At 41.9% G+C, this 22,302-nt stretch overlaps 1 protein-coding gene across 1 annotated transcript in view; it reads left to right on the forward strand.

Annotated features, from left to right (window-relative positions):
* The window catches only part of LOC108631695 (uncharacterized), a gene marked incomplete at its 5' end in the record, with an annotated part of 145,436 nt that overhangs the window by 70,779 nt on the left and 52,355 nt on the right, over positions 1-22,302 (forward strand). The window contains one exon of the mRNA XM_026819082.1: positions 977-1,271. Within this exon, the coding sequence (XP_026674883.1) occupies positions 977-1,271 (295 nt within the window). The remainder of the gene's footprint in view (positions 1-976; positions 1,272-22,302) is intronic.

Raw genomic sequence — 22,302 nt, forward strand, 5'->3', positions numbered from 1 at the left:
CATAGAATCTTTCTTTGTAGAGGATGTCAGTGCCTACAACGTCTGTATAAAAAGCTTTTCGCCAGCGTCAATAATTAATTGGATATTTCCTTATATACTTTTTAGCACGTAGCTATTTATTATTAGCATTGTTCTTCCGACGTCTGATTTCTTTTTAATTATAGGAAATGCGTTTTTCTAAGGTACATAAACTTCTGGGATTGGCTGTATAGCCAATACATCCTTAAATAGATATGTTACCAATTGGAGTGAATTAACTTTTGCAAGCGATATTCTCTCTGTAACTTTGCTCGCCGATAGAATTTGAGGGAACGGAGTGTATCGATAGGGTCTAAAGCCTGAATCGATGGAGGGTTTGACCGTCCCGACGGGCTGCTGGAAAATTTACCGGAAACGATGCGCGTCCGCTTCTTAGCGCGACCCATAGAGAATCCTTCCTCTCTCGTCGGTGTGGACAATGTTCGAGAGCTTGTTAAAGTTTCAGCATGCGAGAGAGAAAGGTCTGCGCGCGTCCCCAAACAGCGTCGTTGTTCGAAATTGAGACGGATGAACCCGTCGACGAATGTTGTATATCTTTGATACACGTGCATTCTATATTAAATTGTTTCCTTTTGCTATCGCAATAAATGCGAGACAAACTGGTCATGACTTATGTTTTCGATCTCGACGCTGCATTAACAAAATCGAGTGATGTTCGTCACTAAAATTTTATGCAAAGCGCCAGTAGCATAGTCGTTGCAAAGTAAGTGCTCCACTCTCGGAAACTGAAGATTCTGCGTAGGCGGAAGGTCAAAGGTAAAGTTTTTCATGAGATTCAAAGGTCCTCTCGAACATTAAACACCGTTAAAGAGAACGCTACCAATTTCCCGTTTCTAATTAAAGCCTCTTAACATTTGGCAGTACTAAATGTCAAACTGCTTTTACTTATAAACATTTTGCCCAAACCTTTTAACAGATAATTTTTTTTAATTTCCAGGAACGGGCACATGTTGACGCATCGAAATAAAAAACCGTACGAGTGTAAAGCGGAAGGTTGCGGCAAGTCGTACTGTGACGCGAGGAGTCTGAGAAGGCATACGGAGAATCATCACGCTGGGAGCAAAGTGAACGAGAGCGTCAGTCCCAGTAGCCCGACGACCGGCCCAAACACCCCGGGAAGCAATCCTAGCACGCCCAGCACACCGGGCGCAACCTCGACGTCAAACGGCCACGGACATCCGGCCCTGAGTAAATTGCTTGCCACAGAACCCACGCAAACTCCACAGCAAAAAGTGAGTGACAATCTACTTAATTCTCATTTAATTACTTCGTCCCCGATCCGAAATTTCGTTTTCAATGAAGAACCGAATTATCGAAAAAATACATTTATCAAAGCATCGCAATAAACAATTGCAGATGCTTTAATACTGCACCATGATATCAGGATTAGGACTCGTTATTATTGCTTCGTGGTTTTAAATCAATATATCGATTATTTTACACAACTTCTAACCACGGCCTGTACTCACGCAGATACAGTAACACCGTTTTGTCGAAATTGGTCCGATATTGATTCGTTCGAGATAGGTTTAAAGGCTTAGGTAGCAGCAGCTCCTCTAGGATAAGTCCGGTCAACGCGAATCCGAAGATCTAGCGACGTAAGAGGATTACATTGATCTGGCCGATCGTCGGGCATGTTGCGCGACCTCTAATCGCGGTCCCATTAATTTTTATACGTCATTTGCGGTCTTCAATTTGTTCGAACTTCCTTTTACCCGCCGACTCGGTTCGATATTAAATCTACTCGGGGATTACGTTTGTTGCGACAAATTCTCGAACGACGTCAAAGTATATCTTGCAATTAATCCGTTTACAATCGCAATTATTAAAACTATACGAGATTTGAGAAGACACAGAAGGCTCAAATAATCGTTTCATTCTTAACTGAAAGATTTGTTATAACCGAGGATATGTAAGGTCAGGGTCTCATGAGATTAGAACGTCGAATAAAGGAAGGGACCAACTTATTTCGTGGCAACGCCAATGCAACGCAAACAAGTACAGCGCATAATTAACAAGGGTACAGCGTGACGCGTCCTAGGCAAACAGAACGTTAATATTGTGGGCTATTACCAACGTACGTAGTAGAAACTGGTCTTATCAGTCAGCCATCGTTTACAGTAGCGCATATACGTACGTCCGTACTTACGTACATATATACAAGTACAGTGAAGCGGTGATGCGACTGGTTGCCGCTACCAACAGTGGAGTTGGTTAGCATATACTCAGCCAGTCGTGACAGTGGTGCAAGTTTGTAGAAACTCTGACAGTAGTAGTTACCGGTTGCGCGTTGACGGCGGCGGTAAATGTCAGAAATTAGATGCTTGGCAATGATGCCGCGCGTAAATAACTGCCGTCGTTTACTTGCGCCGGGTCATAAAATGTTTAGACGAATACCAGACGAATACTCTTTACAGAACCTTTACTAATGCGATACACGATAAACATGTTATCATGTGTATGAGCTAATAAGAATTGTGTAAAACAATATTCGGTAAATTGCATCAAATGTAAAATTCATATGAAGCTCCTCTCAATGGATTCAAGAAATAATTACTCACCTCATGGTACAGTTCTTATTGAAATAAACTTGTATACCAAAACTTCTACCAAGTCATAAATTTCGCATTTGGCAAACGACGCGGTTGATCTTGTAAAATTTCGTACCGGAAATGCAGCACGGTCGAACGCCTCTGCGCGGGATCGAGCGCAGCACCCATCGTCGTTCTCCGACGTTCTTTATTGGCTGCGACGCTCGGCAATGGTAAAACGGGTCGAGCCGATCGGCCATTGTCGGACGATAAAAGGACGCGAGAGAACGAACTGCTCTGAAGGAATCGAGGAAGCCGGAGGGAGGATGAGGAAGAGAAGGAACGAAAGGAATGGCGGGCGTTCTTCGTCTCGCTTGATCCCTCGTCCACGAGGGCCGCCGACTTCGGAGCTGGTGGAAATTAGTTCTCGGCTGTGGAGCACGGAATTATTGCTGCTTTCAAAGTCGCTGGAGCTCGAGCTTCGCCGCGCTTACATCTGGCCCTCCCTTCGTCCGTTCCTCGCACCCCGGCGAGAGAATACAAGGGCGAAAGAAAGGAAGGAAACTGTGTGTGCGCGAGAAAGCGTACGAGAAAGGGAGGGTAGTTAAATCGAGACTACAAATCTACAAGATATTGAGTTAGAAGCGAGGCGAGCCCTCGAAGCGGGAGCTAATAAAATTTGATGACCGGGAACTTCGTAATGAGAATGGGACGGGGAAAGAGGAGCGTGGCTGGAGGGAGGAATCGGCCGTCTATGAAAACTTCTCAGACACACTCTCCTGATTTATGATATTTCATCGGACCTTACGCAGCCTTCGGTTTTTCCCGGTTATTATCGAGTTCCTTCAGGGTACGAATCAGCAGCGTTCTCATTTTCTTTAACCCTTCCCATTTTTAAGAACACGTGTTCTCGACCAAGTCAAGTGTTTATGATTTTGTAAATTCATTTATACTTCGTTAAGTTATATTTTAATGTCATAAGTGGTCCTTCAACTCAATATATGAGGCACATTTTGTACTCGGATTGGCGAAAAGAATCTGGAAAGGAAGATAGGCCTCCGTCAGTGATTCAAGATCAAAAGGCGTCTGTCGATGGTTCGACTAGATCTCTGATTGCGTGGTAAAGGCGGCGCGTGTTAGAAATCACGGTTATCACCGCGGAAAATCACTTTCTTGCTCGCGGAACCGTGCTCCCTTCGACAAAAGCGGTAAAGGGCCAAGGCGGACCGTGATAGAAAAGGGTTTCGTCGCCATTCTATTCTGTCAGTTGCCATGGGTAACGGCTTTGTCTTTCGGGTGAGACCGAGTCTGTTGACGCTGGTCAGCCGCTGATAATTCGCTGTCGACATCAATAGAAATTTTTTCTCTGCACAATGAGACAATGGAAGTTACTAAAACCTAGAGACATAATTGATCGATTCACTGGTGCAATTGTACGGAATCGTATTTTCTACTTGGGTCTATTGTACATAAAATGTCTTTATATAAAAGATTTGTACCGAGAAATCCCATATGAAATTCGAAACAAGAATACACGCTGTAATCTAGTCTGATTTAATTCTGACTGGACCGTAATTAACGTCGATATAAATATTCCAAGTTTGATATTCGCTCGGCTAGAATTCTTCAAAGCAAACACGATCAAGACAAACACGCGCCAGACGCACAGAGACACTTAGCTAATGAGTATTAAGTGACGCGCACAACAGACGAGCTATAGCGATGCACGCCGGGGTACGAGTCCGGTTGAAAACAGGGGATGCGTAATATGAAATTCCGGGACTGTCTCTTTGTCAATATTACCTGGCGGCGGAAAGAGCGGGCTCGGGAGCTTTAATATGATTAAAATCGCGTTTGAAAGTGCCACGCGCGGTAAAACATGCCCGGGTACAAATTTCTCCGAAAAACATTTCAGAATACGCCGAGCCGTCGCCAATGGAATTTCGACTGGCAATTAGTCCAAGTCGAATCAGGATCGCTCGAATTCCATGCGATCGCTTTTAATCACGATCAATTCCGAACGACGTGCGTGGCTCTTTACGGCCGGAAATCAATGGCATTCTTAATTTACGGATGACTACCGTTGCGTCGAAACAACGTCAAGCTATATCGACCCCTTCTCATTTGTTCCCCGGTGCCAATAAACTCAAAGCCGTTCGTCTGTGAAATCAAGTAATAGAGATAGATAATACACACACACACACACACACACTGTTCCTGCGAATCGCAATTTGATTAATTACATAAGATGACTGTCATCGGGGATATCAAGTAGAAATCCAAATTTGGTTCTATATCATTGAAATAAGCGATAATTTTGAAAGACTCGAGGTCTTGCCTGTGAATTTGATTCCTTAAACAATTTGCATGTGTAATAAACACGTGCACGATCAACATTTCAAAGGTGATTGTGTACGTTTAAAATTATCTGCTTAGCGCGGAGGAGGCACCGCAAATTGGGTCGAACAAGTTCACAGGTACGCGCACCGATTTCTATGCGCGCCGCCACAGGCTTCGGAATCTCTCCGATCGGGATTGGAGTCGGAGTGTGTCTCGAGGTTTGCAAATTACATTCGACTAGCGCCCACACGTGCACGGATGTACTTTCACGAGCGCGCGAGGGAATATATCGAGATCCGTGGAAGTCAATCGCGGCCCGCTCGCAATCTCTTGAAGTTAACGCGCGATCGTGCTTATCTTTTGTGCGAATCTCTCGGATGCAATTAGAGGATGGAAGCAGCGGAGTAGACGGACTCGACGGAGTTTGCGTCTTGATGAATCGGTAAATTGGTATGCGAACAGGGCTTAGAACTATTTAGACGAATTGTGATTTAGATTCTAATAAATAGCATCTAGATTTATGGAATTATTCTTTTTATGATAATCTGTAAAGGCTCATTTTTACACCCGGAGAAACTCGGATTACTCGTCGAAAAATGTAACGAATTTAAAAGGGGTATGTGGTATCATAAATTAAGCCGCTTTTATATTTCGTAACAAAATTCATTGTAGCTCGAACAGAAATCTTCTCGTACAGCTTTTTGCATTCTATTCAATTATAAAAATGTGAATGCGAAGCATTGAAAGCACTGACATTTCGTTTCTACTGAACCTTTTGTTTTTAATTTTCACCAGCCAGTTTTTAACGATCCTAAGAACACATCTCGCGTATTAATGAACGCGGAGCTCCATAATATATAGCTAATGAGAAACCGGTGGCAAAGGCATGAATATAAAGAATGGCTTTGACCACCATTTTTGATGAGATTCAGTTTGCTCGTATTATTTAATATAAATACAAAACTAGTTGAACGAATAATCCGTTGATGTTCATTAAACCGTATAATTATTTCTTCGAATATTTCGATTGCATAATTCAGTTATGTTTCAAGCTTTCAGTTATGTTCAAGATAATCACGCGCAGTGGAACGCCTCTGGCCGAGCAAAATGTACACAACACTGTCTGTCAACAGCCGACACACTATTAAGCTATAGTAGTCGCTTATAATAGTGGTGCACAAGGTGTGACAGCGGTTTCTCACTAAAATAGTTGATGGTACGACGTGCTATTGGCAATGTGCACGTACTAAGCATCAAACAGAGCTGTCTTCAAATATGTCGCGAACCTTTGAGATACGGAACCAATTTAGATATCAGTCCTTTTTGCCGTATCATCTGAACGTTTCAGTTTAACACTAGATTGCCCAAGGAAGTCATTTTGACTGCTTTAATTTTGGGCAAATGTACAAATAATAATGCATAAATTATTTTTTATATCATTGAAATAAGCGATAATTTTGAAAGACTCGAGGTCTTGCCTGTGAATTTGATTCCTTAAACAATTTGCATGTGTAATAAACACGTGCACGATCAACATTTCAAAGGTGATTGTGTACGTTTAAAATTATCTGCTTAGCGCGGAGGAGGCACCGCAAATTGGGTCGAACAAGTTCACAGGTACGCGCACCGATTTCTATGCGCGCCGCCACAGGCTTCGGAATCTCTCCGATCGGGATTGGAGTCGGAGTGTGTCTCGAGGTTTGCAAATTACATTCGACTAGCGCCCACACGTGCACGGATGTACTTTCACGAGCGCGCGAGGGAATATATCGAGATCCGTGGAAGTCAATCGCGGCCCGCTCGCAATCTCTTGAAGTTAACGCGCGATCGTGCTTATCTTTTGTGCGAATCTCTCGGATGCAATTAGAGGATGGAAGCAGCGGAGTAGACGGACTCGACGGAGTTTGCGTCTTGATGAATCGGTAAATTGGTATGCGAACAGGGCTTAGAACTATTTAGACGAATTGTGATTTAGATTCTAATAAATAGCATCTAGATTTATGGAATTATTCTTTTTATGATAATCTGTAAAGGCTCATTTTTACACCCGGAGAAACTCGGATTACTCGTCGAAAAATGTAACGAATTTAAAAGGGGTATGTGGTATCATAAATTAAGCCGCTTTTATATTTCGTAACAAAATTCATTGTAGCTCGAACAGAAATCTTCTCGTACAGCTTTTTGCATTCTATTCAATTATAAAAATGTGAATGCGAAGCATTGAAAGCACTGACATTTCGTTTCTACTGAACCTTTTGTTTTTAATTTTCACCAGCCAGTTTTTAACGATCCTAAGAACACATCTCGCGTATTAATGAACGCGGAGCTCCATAATATATAGCTAATGAGAAACCGGTGGCATGAATATAAAGAATGGCTTTGACCACCATTTTTGATGAGATTCAGTTTGCTCGTATTATTTAATATAAATACAAAACTAGTTGAACGAATAATCCGTTGATGTTCATTAAACCGTATAATTATTTCTTCGAATATTTCGATTGCATAATTCAGTTATGTTTCAAGCTTTCAGTTATGTTCAAGATAATCACGCGCAGTGGAACGCCTCTGGCCGAGCAAAATGTACACAACACTGTCTGTCAACAGCCGACACACTATTAAGCTATAGTAGTCGCTTATAATAGTGGTGCACAAGGTGTGACAGCGGTTTCTCACTAAAATAGTTGATGGTACGACGTGCTATTGGCAATGTGCACGTACTAAGCATCAAACAGAGCTGTCTTCAAATATGTCGCGAACCTTTGAGATACGGAACCAATTTAGATATCAGTCCTTTTTGCCGTATCATCTGAACGTTTCAGTTTAACACTAGATTGCCCAAGGAAGTCATTTTGACTGCTTTAATTTTGGGCAAATGTACAAATAATAATGCATAAATTATTTTTTTTCCCAAGTGAAGTAAATTTTTTTTATTGTTAACATTAACTAATAACTTGTTATATGACTGTAAATAATATAAAAAATATTAAAAATTAATTTTAGACAAATTTCTTTACACATTATTCTTTCACAATGCAGTCATTTTTACTGCTTTGGGCAATATAGGTATATACTAAGTTTCAGTCTTTCTAGTGTTAATCGACGCTTAAACTTTCGTACGACATGCGATTGTTTTATCTCTACTATATTTAACAAACAGAAGGAAGACAACAATTAACAACTAATAATTAACAACTAAAAACTATGACACCAAATATAGAATGTTTAAAAACGCAGCAAGAAAAATGTGGAAAGGGCGGAAGTAATCACGCGACACCGGAGGTTTCAAAGACACGCGGTCGAACCTATCAGGTGCACGAGCTTGTTGGAGGAGCGAAGAAAAATCGACCGTTTCTGTCCGCGACGGAATCCAGTTTTGCCGCACAAAGGACCGATCGAGATGAGTTCTCCTCGTCGCGAATCGGACTTCTTTGAGCCGCATAATCGCGTCGAGGCGTCGCGTCGCCGACGTCGATTAATCCCTCGTAATTCTCGCTCGGCGCTCGAATTCCTACGACGAAATCGTCGACTTCGGTGTACAGCCACCCAGAAAAGTCTATATTTATTTGTAGTAAAGAGTATTTCTTAATCCTTTTGATAAGTCAGGCAAAATTTTCTTCTCCACTAATTCATTAGCTTTTGATTTAATTAAAGCAACTCGATTTTTAGATATGAAGCTCTCTTTAGTAAGACTTATATATGTAAGAGATGCTTCTTATGAATTCTATATAAGAAACAATGAAACCATAATTATTTTCAAAACTTGTCTATTTAAACATGAAATTATTCAATGCCAATAAAACGTGAGGAGTGGAAACTTTTGCAAGTGACTGTATATACATTGCGTCTTCCTAACGTCATCTTAAACCGAATCACCGCGTAACGAGCTCCAGTGCGCGAATCAACGAGGGCTCTTCACGTTTCGCTTCGCGAATCCGATCTCGGTGTCGTTCGAAAACGAGTCGATTGTGATCGTAATTATCGCCTACTACGGCGAGGCAAACTTTCGAGCGGCCGATTTTAATGAAACTTTGAGGGAGGACGACTTAACGGAAACGGTTTTCCTTCCGGCGTGTTAATTCGCGTTTTATCGGGCTCGGGTATCTTTTAATACACTCCTTGAAGATCCCCGACTCTGATCCCGTCGCCGCGTCGATGGGGAGAAAATTATGTTGAAATAATTAACTGGATGTTATCACGATTTTACGAATGTACCTCGAGATAAGGGGCGACGTAAAATTATTTCTCGGTCTGGTACAAGAAATAGAACTAACAGTCTACGATCGTATTACTTGGATTCATCGTTTTTATTCATGGGATGGTTTAAGATATTCTCGTAAAACTAACAAGAAGAACAATTACTATGATCAGAGAGTAACGTGCAGTTTAATTTTCGTAAGTTTTATAAGCAGCAATTCTTCATTCGGTACCCATCCCATTCGCTATGGGAAAGTTTTTATTGTGTCTGAAAATATCTATAACGTCCAAAGAGACGATACGGAGGTAAACGAAGAAGAAGAAACGGAGGCAGACGATAAATTTCCGGGCATCGGACGTCTAAGCATCGGGCGCGTGGGATTTCGACGAATCGCCATCGCGAACGGAAATTGACGTACTTTCCCGCGGGAACTTGGCTGGTACGAGGGTAGCCGAGTGGTTCGATATCGGTCGACTGCCTGAAAGTGTATCCGATTAGCGACAATTCGGACGACCTGGGAGAACCTCCTTCCTTCCTTAGCTGTGCTAACAACGTTACCCGACGCGATGCTCGGTTTGCTCTCGGTCTCCTACTATATGGACAGCGTTTGCCGAAGCTTTGTTAATAGCAATTCAAATTTAAGCGCTTCGAGTAAGCTGTTTGCCAACGAGAAACGATTTTATTGCGTTATTATTGTCTTGCAAGTGAAACGAACCGACCGATTGAAATATACTTCGATTTTAATTGCAAATGCGAATTTCAAAGGATTGCGCATGGAAAATCGCTGGGGACCGTAAATCACACAGATCCCCCATAAATCGATGAATCGAAGGCCTGAACACACTTTAATCTGTTAGCTGAGAAAGACGAATTAGCTTGTCATTCGAATGGCCAATACCTTGGACGTAATGATTTATCTACCAGTGGGCTTTTCTACTTTAAATATAAATTAGATCTTTTACCTCTTTTTATGTAGAATTGTCGTTTTTAATTGTCACTTCTCTTGTCGGGAAGGAAATTAGAAATAGGAAAGTGGAGAGCGACGAAATGGGAATGAAATAGGGCAGTTCTCTTTTACGAATCGTTTTTGATATTTCGTCATCGATGCCTCGAAGAAAAAGGTTCACCAAAGTTATTGATGATCAACGTACGGGCAGGCTTGATTTATCGAATCGTCTGAAGAAAAAAAAACGTTTTCGGCGAGTAGAAACGAAGACAGGGGATAAAGAATCGCGGGTTGAAACGTTCGGCGATAGGAGGAAGTTTAAAAACAGGGGCAGGTTCGAAAATTTACGGTAATATTTGCCGGGGTTGGATGACGGACTGTGAAATGAAATTTTGTTCCAAGAACTTTCGCCGAGCTTGGGTACTTCGTTCACGTTCCGGGATAAAAATAATCGGGAGAATCCTGGTGATTTCATGCAGAACCGTTTTTAACTTTCCCACGTTGCATTCTGTTCAATATTAAATATCGCTTATTACAATTCGTTCATTTATGCGAAATGAACTAATGCACTTGAACATTGAGAACCTTACCTTTTGTAAAGAGGTATCGCAATTTCTCAATAAGCTTCCACGATTGTTATCGTAATTTCATATATACCCTCTAATTAATGCAATCGTCTTGAGTAATGGTACGCGTCAAGCGAAACAGACTCTTGTAATCGACGTGGCCAAGAACGATGAAAAAGGGGATTCGACTCGAGCGGGTCGTGAAATCGAAAAGAGCAACGATGCAAATCTATAATGAGCCGCGATTTAGACGGAACGAGCCAACGAAATTCCTCTCCCGCAGTCGTACGACCGATCCTCGACGTGTTCTAATTTCGCCCCGCGGAGCTTTTAAAGCGAACTACATACCCACTCGAACGCAGGACGGTGGAGAGAGTCCATCGATTCCATGGGAGGTTCACGTACGATTTTTATGGAACGTCCGTATTCTCTTATTCGCGTCGGATAGCTACGAGGATTGAAAGCGGGACGAACTCTTTTTTCCTCTTCTGTACCGGCGGCAAGTAAATTCTCCCAGGCAAATTGGTACCGTCCAACTGCGACTCTCGACGGAGGAGAATAATTCAACGGGTAAAAAGAAAAAATTATACTTTGATACGAGCCGAGGGAGCCACTCGATGATTGATCCAACCGACCGATGACGCACTTCAGAAGTCGATTGGCTCGGCGAATGGCTCGACTTTTATCTATACGTCGCCTCCTTCTCTCTTCTCCCGATTGGAACATCGGCCGTGCTCAATGAATACGTGAAATAGTTTCGCTAAAAATATTTTAATAAGCAAGTTGATCGCCCTTCCCGTTGCGAATGTTTCAATGCACGCGGATGATTTCGATCATTAACGGAATAATCGCGTAGCGCCGGTCCCACTTAACGCGTCGCATCGCGTTTCGAGTACCGCCGCTGCGCTTTTCAATGATTTGTAATCGTGCACGCCATCATTATGTTTTTTGCATTTCGGTCGTACGCGTACGTCTCTTCGCTGATTGTTGCATTCCGTCAAGTGGTTCCATTGTCGATGGTCAGGAGTTTAATCTGCGCGCACATAGGAAATGTAGAACGGAGGGATGTTTTAAAATACAGTCCGTATGAGCAATGGATATCGTATCGAAAACAGGTTGAATTTCAAATTAACGATTTGTTATTCTGCACGAGTACGTATTTATTGTACATTTTCCACATATTCTTATCTTCTTTAATTAATTCCCAGAACCTCATGTTATTTCGTACTGTTAATGAAATAGAATTCTGCAGACGATTCGTCAAATAACATCGGCATTGTTATAATAGTCAATATAAAATACAAGCAACAGAATTGAGAAGAGTTTAAGCAAATGACAGAATTTTTTCAGAATACAAATATAACAACAAACGTAGCAGTCGCGCTCGTTATTATACCGGACGTTCACAGATATCACAAAAAGGTAATTCGTTTCGTGCCGGACTTTAATCAAACCGGCTCAGAATCTCGCTCTCACATTGCACTCGGCTTTATCTTTGGCGGAAGCACCGCGAAAGTCGTGTGTGTATCCCTTCCGAGGCCGCTGAACTAATCGAGTTTCCCGCAGCGTCCCAACAGACAAAGTGCCCGATGAGAGCTTTAATTTAAAGTGCCCGCACACTCGCCGAGTCGCTTTCCATACGGATAAATACAAATCCCATTACTAGATACTTTCGTTTTAATTGTGTCGTGAAGAAAAAAAGTTTCTCATCAGAATAACACGTCATGTCTGCGAACGTTTAATGAAGATCTGATCAGATCAGAGTTCCGATATTGCTTACAGAAATTGTTATAATTCAAGAAACATGCGAATTGCAGGAGTACTATGGTTAGGTCAATTATTACACGAAGTATTATATTAAACGATCAACCTCGAGAATTTTTACTCTGTCAGCGATCAATCTCGCCGAGCCAATCGTCTTCTGATACACGCTGTTAAACAACCCTGTCGAAACGTAAGAGACGGACGCCCGGATCTCGTTCGGACGAAGACTGTTAATCATCCCGTGATCATGGAACGTCGATGCTTCATCCGTCTGTCCATTGGCTATCGGCCCACTGATTGCAGAGGCCGAGCACGAGTTACAAATCAAAGTCACCATTCTGCACGCGTATACCGAGAGTTCCCGGGCATTCGATGAAGATGCAGGAACGCGCGAACCGACGTACACACGGGCCCAGTGTTTGCCGAGAGCACATCCACCCAAAACATATATGTGCTCACATATACGTCTATATGTAGGTGATGTGTGTGTCTGTACGTTAAAACGTGCGCGAGGCTGACAAAGACAACAGCGAAGGGACGAAAGGGGATGAAAGAGAAGAGCTCGTTGCACCCCCAGGCTCGGCATAAATCCTACGCAACGTCGACGCATACATATTCATATCGCGGCGCAAAACCAACACACATTAATGCGCGCGGCCGATATTAACGCAAACACGCGCGCCGGGAGTGCAATACAAGCCAAGCAGGGCGCGAGAGGGTGCGGGAAGTCTAAGGCAAGAAGCGTGTACTTTGTAATCGCGCGGCTCTCGTGATCTTATAAAGTGGCAAGAAAGAGGGACGGAGGTAGAACCGAGCAAAACGCGTTTCGGGAACCAGCGATTCTCCTACACGCGCCCCTGAATGCTAGTCCGGATCCGCGTTAGCGTGTTCATTTGATATACAGCTAATTAAAGATCGAAATCTCAGCCCGGGATTTCGAGTGTTCACCTGTTTTCATGTATACCGGAAGGGAAATTGCTGCGTGGAATTAAAACGGGCAAAATGTGTTCTGCCCAAATGAAATCGTACTATTAACTGGGTCAGGTCTTCAAAAAATTATAAAGCATCGCGTGAAATGAAATTGTATTTTCTTTATTGCAAATTCTGACGTGCACGTGCGTACACGTTAATTTTAATGTCACTTCTTTCAAACGTTAATTTGTCGTTCCTCCTTTTGAAAAAAAATGGCCTGATTGCTCTTAGAGGTTTCGATTAAAATTCGGGTAACGAGAATCCTCAATTAGTCCGATAGAATTTAATTTCGTCGTCGAACGTGATAATTCGGCTCTGTCTCGTTTATGTACTCATCTCACATAAATACGTATGAGAAGTGCAGGAATAAATAATTTATTCGACGTCACGCGGTCGTCGTATTTTTCATCCGCGATTCGATTAATTGTTTTCATAATTCCTCCCCCGGCCCTCCGATATTTGTGTATGATAATTCACGATTGGATCTATTTCGCTCTCATTTGCATGGTAATCGCGACGCGTGTACGTAGGAAATCGGTGATATTATTCGGAGCCAGTAGCAAAGTGATTCTGTTTTAAATTGATCTCTCGTCTAAAACGATATCAAAGCTAACGTATACAGGAAACGGAAAGATTTATATTTCTTCGTGTTTCAATTTTTCGTGTACATTCCATTTATAGGAAGTGAAATAAAATCTATGCGCCGAAAAATTTGCATATGGAGAGTGCATCAATATTGGAAACAAAATCAATATTTCTGCTTAAAATTGAAGTTTATTTAATGTTAATCATGGAGTTTTGAATATTTGTATATTATATTTATTAAACGTCGAGCGGTGAATGTATCAATTTTACCAGCACGTGTTCCTAGTTCCCATACACAGAATTAACCATGAATTAAATTCGTGACTTTAGAATTTATCAGTCTGCAAGCATAAGCGGCTTACCTGGAGGACATAAGTTTCGACAAATTCATAGTAATTAAATATTACAGGAGAAATTCTAAATGCCTTTATTCTCCGTCGATGCAATAACAAACATATGATTCGTCTCTTCTTGTCAATGTTCTCGGTTTCGCGAAAATGTGAGGCTTGCCAAAAATCGAGAAAGGAAAGAAAATATTTCTGTAAACCGAAGTTACCTTCCAGAGGTTAAAACTTGGATCGACTGCTAAAAATAGCGGCCCGGTCGAGATCTTGAAATAATATTTTCGCTTTCAGAAATAAAATTTAGCTTTTATATCGCGTCTAGTAGCCCCCTTGTTTGGATAACCCAGTTTCGCTACCAAGCCACAAGGGATTCGGCGCGAGGCGACGTTCAGCCAGTGGATTCGATCTTTTGAACGCGTTTACCAGTCTAATGCCAGCAGAGAGGCGGCTAGTATTATTTCTCGTGCAATATTCCAAGTATATTTTGCAACTGAAATTCTCTGTTGGAAAATAGACTGTTGCATACTTGAGATAAGCGAAAGTCTTCACGACATCTTGCAAATATTGATTCAAATAATTCTCATCTTGTAATTAATTTCTTATCACTGGATGACGTATACTTAAATTTTCATTAGAGATATGATAACTGAATTACGCTTTCGAGTTTCCAAAATGCATAATAAATTGGCAGAGCGATTCTGTGTATTTTACATTACGCGGGTCGAAGGATGTATAAACAGTTAATTCACTAGGAACACCTGCTTTAGTTAGGTTTTATGAGTGTTACATGATAAAATACTCTGAATCAATTTTTAGTAATAATTTTCTTCTAATTTCTGATTAAACCTCACGTTAACTGCCCAACCTTTGCTATAAAAAACTAATTTAAACTTCCACTGGGATGTGTTTGTACAAGGTATTTGTGAATTTCTCTTGGCATCAAAATTCTACCGAGAACTCGATAATAGAACGTATTTCGTTTCTACTGAAGAATATTTTCGTCTCCTTCTACCCAGCGAAAACTCGATTGAAAAACGCATAACAAACTTGCCTCGGACTTTCGGCAAATATCAGTCGCGACGAAAGGTCTTGGAGAGTTTCGCGCGAGAGAAAATCGTAAGTTTCGTTCACACGAACGAGGGACAGAGAGAGAGTGCGAGAGAAGGGTTATTGAAAAAGGGAAGAATGCTTACAGTAGCGTGGATTTCGTCCCCGAGGGAACACGGCCGAACCACAAAAGCCCGTGTCCTAAAAGTTTTAGCCAATGCGGTGTGTAATCGGGTCGAGACCTTATCGAGTTTTCGTACTTTCGCGTTCCACCTGCCGGAGTCGTGGAGCCGCGATGCAAAATTTGCTCTTCAAGTTTGCCCACGATGCGATTTCAAAAAAATGACGTTCTTATATCACTTAGTTTTCCATAATTTTGTGACAAACGTTGCGTATAAATCGAGAAGGAACTAAGACTCACGACTGAAATTACAAAAGAAGTTTCGAGTGAAAAGTTCCATTATAATATTTAACGTTAAATGTGTTTCAATTTAAATGACGTCGAAGTTGGACACAAAGGAAGCCTCATTTTAAAGGAAACACTATTTTCCAAAGCGGGGTTTATTGAGCAATTTTAATTATAACTGTTCAATGGTTTTTAATTTTCTTAGGTGTGGTCAATAAATAACAGAACTTTTTAATCAACGATACAATGTGTCTCGTTATGTTTGGAATATCGAAGGTTTTCCACATCATTCAATATTCCATTCTTCGACGCTCTTTGTGTTCATCGCGCGGAGACGTTTCATTTAATTTTAAAATGCTCCGTACAAAAAAGACACGCTCGTGAAGAGATTATTCTTTTGCCCGTTGCCTGTTTTATGTGATTAAGGTTTCCCGTGGACGAGATCGGGCAACAGCGGTATCGATTCCTGTAAATTCACTCTTCTGTGTTCTTAGCACGCAAGCCGACGTCAATTAACGTCGATCCTTCGTTGCGTTAAATGGTATTGCTCGATGCCACAGCCACTTCAATCGAAACACTTAATGTTTCTTTAATCCCTTTGATTGCAAGAACAAGAATCGTTTCAAAAAACAGCTACAACATTCCTTTATCTTTTTTAATTGGAACTCCGATCGCAATAAATTTATTTATTCCTGCACGCGTAACAGACTTTAGAAATGCCGATGCGTTATCTCTGTAATAAAACCACGCGGTTTAACATTTTTATCCTCCCGACCGTGCGGAGAAAACGAATTTGCTTGGTATCCGGTGACGTGTAATGGTGAGTTAAAGGGCGTTTGATTGAAAGTGAAAGAGGAAAGGAGACGCGTATGTATCTATAAATGTCACTCGAAGCGTCTCGTAACCAATCGAAACGGAATTCCACTTTAATGCCAGCCCCGGATGCCAACCCCCTGACGATATTGCAATTAGGCTTGTGACAGTCGATCGAACAGACCGTATCCTGTTGCACAGCGTGTACTGGGTGTCCTGTCAGTTTCGTGACAAATTTCTCGCGAATTAATTCCCACTGACAGTAAAATCTACTCTCAGTTTTATTAAGACAATAATAAATAAACTCTATTTATCGACATTTCTTTTTTATAATTTGTTTCGTCTTCGATTCTTGAGCCGCTTCGTGTCTGATTTTATCTGATTAAGGACTTGAAGTATTTATATGCTCAACTTGAACGACTTAGAGAGAGAAAGGAGAAAACTGCTTGGCGCGGCTGATGCCGAGAACTTGAAGAGGGACGAGTAAACGGGAATAATTATTCAAAACCACTAAATCGTTTCAGGAGCGTAAGAAACCTACCTATTATAGTCCAATCAATTATCGTCTTTTCCGTGGAGCATTATGAACGTTCCCGCGAAGCAAAATCGACTAGACAGAGATAAATTGCTCGGTAACTGGAACGCGAAGTCGCGCTTCGCCTCGAGTGCCGTTCAGTTTCCTTGGAATTGTCAGTCGGTGGATAATTTAAAAAAGTAGAAACTGTGGATTCACTGTGTAACAAGTAAACTAGCCAGTGAAATCGTGTCTGTCGTGAATCGTTGAATCTGGTGGATTACACGTTACTGAAACCTTGAAACAGAGTAAAACTTTCCAATTTAATTTAATTGGCTATGAGTCTGATTTGACGAGAATAAAGAATTGTGAGATTAGACGAGAACGTTTAATCATTATTCTGTCGTTAATTAAGATATAAGAAGTACATGCTTTTATTGGAACTGTTTCTCGAGTTCATTTTATTTGCCGACTGATTCTCCATCGATTCCACTCGCAGCGCGCTTCATAATCCAATCGAATATCCAAAAGCAGCAATGCATGGTCCGACCAATTAGAGAACGCGTATACAGCGTCGATCGTATCGACAGTATACTTGATAGCGAGGTCGTCGTTCCGTGGAGGCTAAGCCTTGCATAATAAAACGTTCGCTAACGAACCGGTTGCCATAGTTTCGCGCCGGACCGAGTAGAACCGGGTCGAGGAGGAGGGAACGGCCGTTTCTCCCTCCGAAATTAAATTAATTAAGTCAGATTATCTCGGCGGATGTAAAAAAAACTTCAATAGAGGCCGCGCGGGCTGACAAGTTTCGCTGGCAGGTCGAGAGGGACCGAGGAGGAAAGGAAAAAGAAGAAGGAGGAAGGCTTCTTGTACTTTTAATTTCGTTTAAGTCCGTCGCAGCCACCTGGAGATTTCGCCGTCGGGGGAGCCAGGTGCTAAGATCCTCTTGTACCCGCATATTTTCGTTGTTCGCCGTCAATTTTCATTTCGAAGTTTGTACCCTTTCATCGCGCGGTGAATAAGAAACGAAACGTCGCGTTGCATCGCGGAAAGCACTTTGCAATAAAAAAAATGAACGACGACAGGAATTAGGTGTTTCTTGTGAATACAAATTATAGAGGAGCTATTATGAAAATTGATAATCAGATGGTGATAGATCGTTTGTTTTCGATTACTCGCCGAATTTCATTTTCCTAACAGTATCAGCAAGCGACGTCAGTGTCTCCCTGGTTGAAAAATTCTTCAGCGCGTGCAATCATCCATCCAGCCTCCCCTGCTCGTTTACCTGCACACCGGATGCTCGTTCGCCGGTCTCCCAACAATAACATACGCGTCACTCACGCTGGAATACATTTTCAAACTTCCATTTCCCGTCTTTCCCGGCGAGATCTTTCGATCGTTCCCAGCTTTCCGTCTGGCCGTCGAACTTCGCGTTCGATCCAGAACGTCGCGTTCCATCGCCTCTACAGGCCCATTCAATATTCGTGTCGCAGGAAAATTTAAACATTGGTACAAGATAAATCATAACGAGAGTTCGTGTTTTAATCTCATTAAATACTTTCACATTATTTTAAAGTCGATATCCGACAAGGAGAAATTCTGATTTAGTAAGAATAAGGGTGCGATTAGAATGAGTCGTCCTGTACACCGGTAACGTCGCCTGCATACGATGGATATAAAACGCGAGGTACGAGCCGCCTTCGGGGATTTTAACATCCGCGGCACTGTTTATTGGAATTGCAACGCGAACGGATATGGAAGTGAGAAATTCCTTCGAAAGGAGTCGCTGGGAAGGAAATCGCAAGGAGGATATTAAAAGGTATCGGAGTAACGCGATACTTATTAGAACGGAAATAATTGCGAGTTCGTAAATGGATGCGAGCCATCCCCTGTATACGTAAAATCAATATTTGTTCGGGGCTTTGGTGAATATTTTGACAGATAACGCTGTCGTTAATCAACGTGATTTACTATCGGATACGCCATTAAATATCTTAATTAACATAATTAATTGAGCTGGATCTCCGCGAATGCATGTCTCCCCTAGGTGGGCATGTTTGTAAAAGGTACATATGATACAATAAACGTGGTAATGTCACGTTTATGTCGGCAGTTGATTAAATTCCTGCCACGAGCTATAGCGGCGTGAAACTAAAAATGAAATAAGATCATAATTCTATTTAAAATTCATTTGATAATAACTGAAGACATTCTTTGATGACGCGCAGATTGGAAGACTCAAAGAGTTACATGCAGCGGATAAAAAGGAGGATTGTCGGAATAATTAAAAGCGTCACAGCGTTTCATTCGGGGACAATTGAAATAAAAGAGGCCGTCCCCGCGTTCTTCCGGGAAAGTAACACCGGAAGCGGACAGGAGCGGAATCGGTGTACGCGATTATAAATAATAGAACCGAGGGTAGACGCGAGAAAATATCGTAGCCGGCGAGGGTAGGTGGGGGTGGCATGGGAAAAGTGGGTCGTCGCCGAGAGGAGGAGGAGGATGATAAACGAGCGTGGCAGCGACGGAAGAGATGGAGGAGGGACGGGGAGAGCCTTGGCAGAAAAATAATGCGATTCTCGCGTGACACGATGGATTCTGAAATCGCGGACGCGTTCACCGCCGGTGGAAAGTGTCGAACGATGGTAGGAAAGAAAGGAAGGAAGGAAGGAATTAAGGAGGGCGGTAAGATGATGCGAGAGACGTCGGGGCCAATAATGCCCCGGGAAAATTACTGTGGCGTGCGAACAACCGAGGGAAGTGTGAAATGGGTCTCACAATGGAGTGGAATTTCGTATTGAGATTAACGGGATGAGCCTGCCTGCTTCAACGGCGTTTCACGTCGAATCTAAACGTATTCCTGTGTTCATTAATATTCAGTGCTCCGTTCAGAATGTTTTTAAATTGTTCGATCGGAATTACAACGATTTTTACCATCAGTCTTTCATGTTTGTTCACCATGGACGAAAATATAAAAACTGAAAAGGAGGATGGGGACGGAGGAAAATGGTAGGAGTAGACACGGTGCTATCATCGAGAACGACGATTTATCAGGGGAGCTCGTTCGTCCAACAAGAGATAACACCAAACTTTCAGAGACGTTTTGAAGAACGAACATCCCTGAGCTACTGGCTAACAAATGCCCGTTTTCCAGCGCCGTGCTCGTAGCGCGGGACCACTTTGTTACGTTTACAAATAGCCAGTCGCTCGGCGAACGCGTATGACAAGTGTGAGTTCGGTACGAAACCTGACAAATTTAATCCGCAGTGACGGAAACTGAAAAATTGAATATAACTGTTTTATAGAACACGTACAGTTTCTGATAGAAACAATTTGTTACATATCCAATGGACGTACTGTTAATGTTAAATACTCGTTTGTCTAATACTATTCGTAAATCAGAAATTGCGAGTTATATGAGAAATAGATCCGAACTACTGAAATTTTTATCAAACAAAAAAAAATCGATTACCGCTTCTCGCTTCAACCCCGCGGTACATTTTTTGGGTGGTAAACAGCGTCGAGGGATTCTAATTAACGCGAGTTTCCGCACCTCCTAAAAAATTACGCAACAATCGCTCGAACGGGAACAATTACGATCGTTCAAACCTTCCCTTTCACCACTGTTACGATTCATAAAAATTCTCAAAGCGTGTTTGCAAAAAATTGTGAGTGACGGCCATGCAGCTCTTTGTTTCTAACTTTAAAAGCCGTTCTTTTTCAGTACTCTTGAATGTTGATTATAAATATGTTATCACACGATTGAAAGCTCGTAAGTAAAGTTTCATTACCACGTGACAGGTTTGCTTATTTCATTTCGTGGTTCATTTGACAAAATGAAGTATAAAGAATAAAGATTAATGACCTCTTGACTCGTGGAACTGTACCGGCGTACATAGTTCGTACTATCAATAATATGCGAACATGTTCCGAGCATTTCTATCGCAAATATGAAATTAAAGGGATCCGGGAACGTGTGCGGGGTGTATTTAGAAAACAAACATTATACATTGCACGCCATGCAATTCTGTTCGTTTAATTCTTTGTGCGAGAACCTGCACGCTGCGGTAGTTCCCTTCTAAATATTTAAGTATAATTACTCGATATTTACGTGGCCGCATTAGTTAACCAGGCGTTTCATTCTATTTTGACCTCTTCTGTTTACTCACTCCAAAAGAGGAGAAGATTGAAAGAAATTGACCTGCGAGTGCATATTACTTTGTCGTGCTGCATTTATTATGGGAACGTGGTTATCGTTCGCTGGTTGGAAATTACACGTTAATAAGAACAGATTACTTGAACCGAGGATTAAAGGGAACAGTTTCTCTTATAATTTCTTATTACTAACCGTAACGGTTTTGTAGTAAAATCGAGTCGGTAGTAGCTATCACGCTGCCGCGTGGAGCGAGGAAAGTAGCTACGTAGTGCAGGTAGAAAACAAGCAACCAGTTAGTGATTACAGCGATGACAAATGGCAGCGTGGGAATTACGAAATGAAGGTTTAATAAGGTATGAGTCGGATCGGGAACGGTCGCCGCCACATTTCCTGCGCTAATTAACAAATCCAATTTTAATCGACGCTCCAATTCGCGCGCTCGCCGATCCCCAACCCCCTTTAGGTGTCCCACGGTCCGTACTCGTTGCGTCGCGTCGCGTCCACATGAAACCTGATTAGCGGCTACCCCCGAGGTGAAATTATTTCGCGTCAGCCGAATCTCCTGGCGCGGTTTTTTTCCTTCCACGAGTTTCGGCAAATTTGGTTACACGGGAATTTCTCTTCCTCTCGCGAGATAACTGTTCTTAAATAAACGAGAATCGAGAAGTATTTCTGGGTCTTTGTTAGATCTCGGTTACAAGTGAAAGTACCTGTAAACTCGTATAGACAATTGAACGATGTCTGTAGATTTTTCTTCTCACTGTTTGACTTAAACTTAATTATTTTTTCCTCGCAATATTCTTGGGCGATTCGCAGTTTTTTTATATTGTACTCTACCGTGTTGAAAGATCGTTAAACAGCGAGCCGAAATTGCACGCTTTGAAGCACGTCTTCAACCTGGATTGCTTTAATCAATTAAGGTTTCTAGGTCGTCGTCGAATTTTTTTTCACCGCCGGTTCCTATCCGCTTTTCACTCTCTTCATTGTTGCCGAGAAACTTGAAACATTTCTAGAGAAACTGCATAAGAAAAGTGATTAATGCTTTTCTTTATCCTCTCTTTACTTTCTTAAATATCTATTT

Source organism: Ceratina calcarata, unplaced genomic scaffold, assembly GCF_001652005.2.
Source record: "Ceratina calcarata isolate Rehan_Ccalc_2016 unplaced genomic scaffold, ASM165200v1 scaffold93, whole genome shotgun sequence".
Lineage (NCBI taxonomy): Eukaryota > Metazoa > Arthropoda > Insecta > Hymenoptera > Apidae > Ceratina > Ceratina calcarata.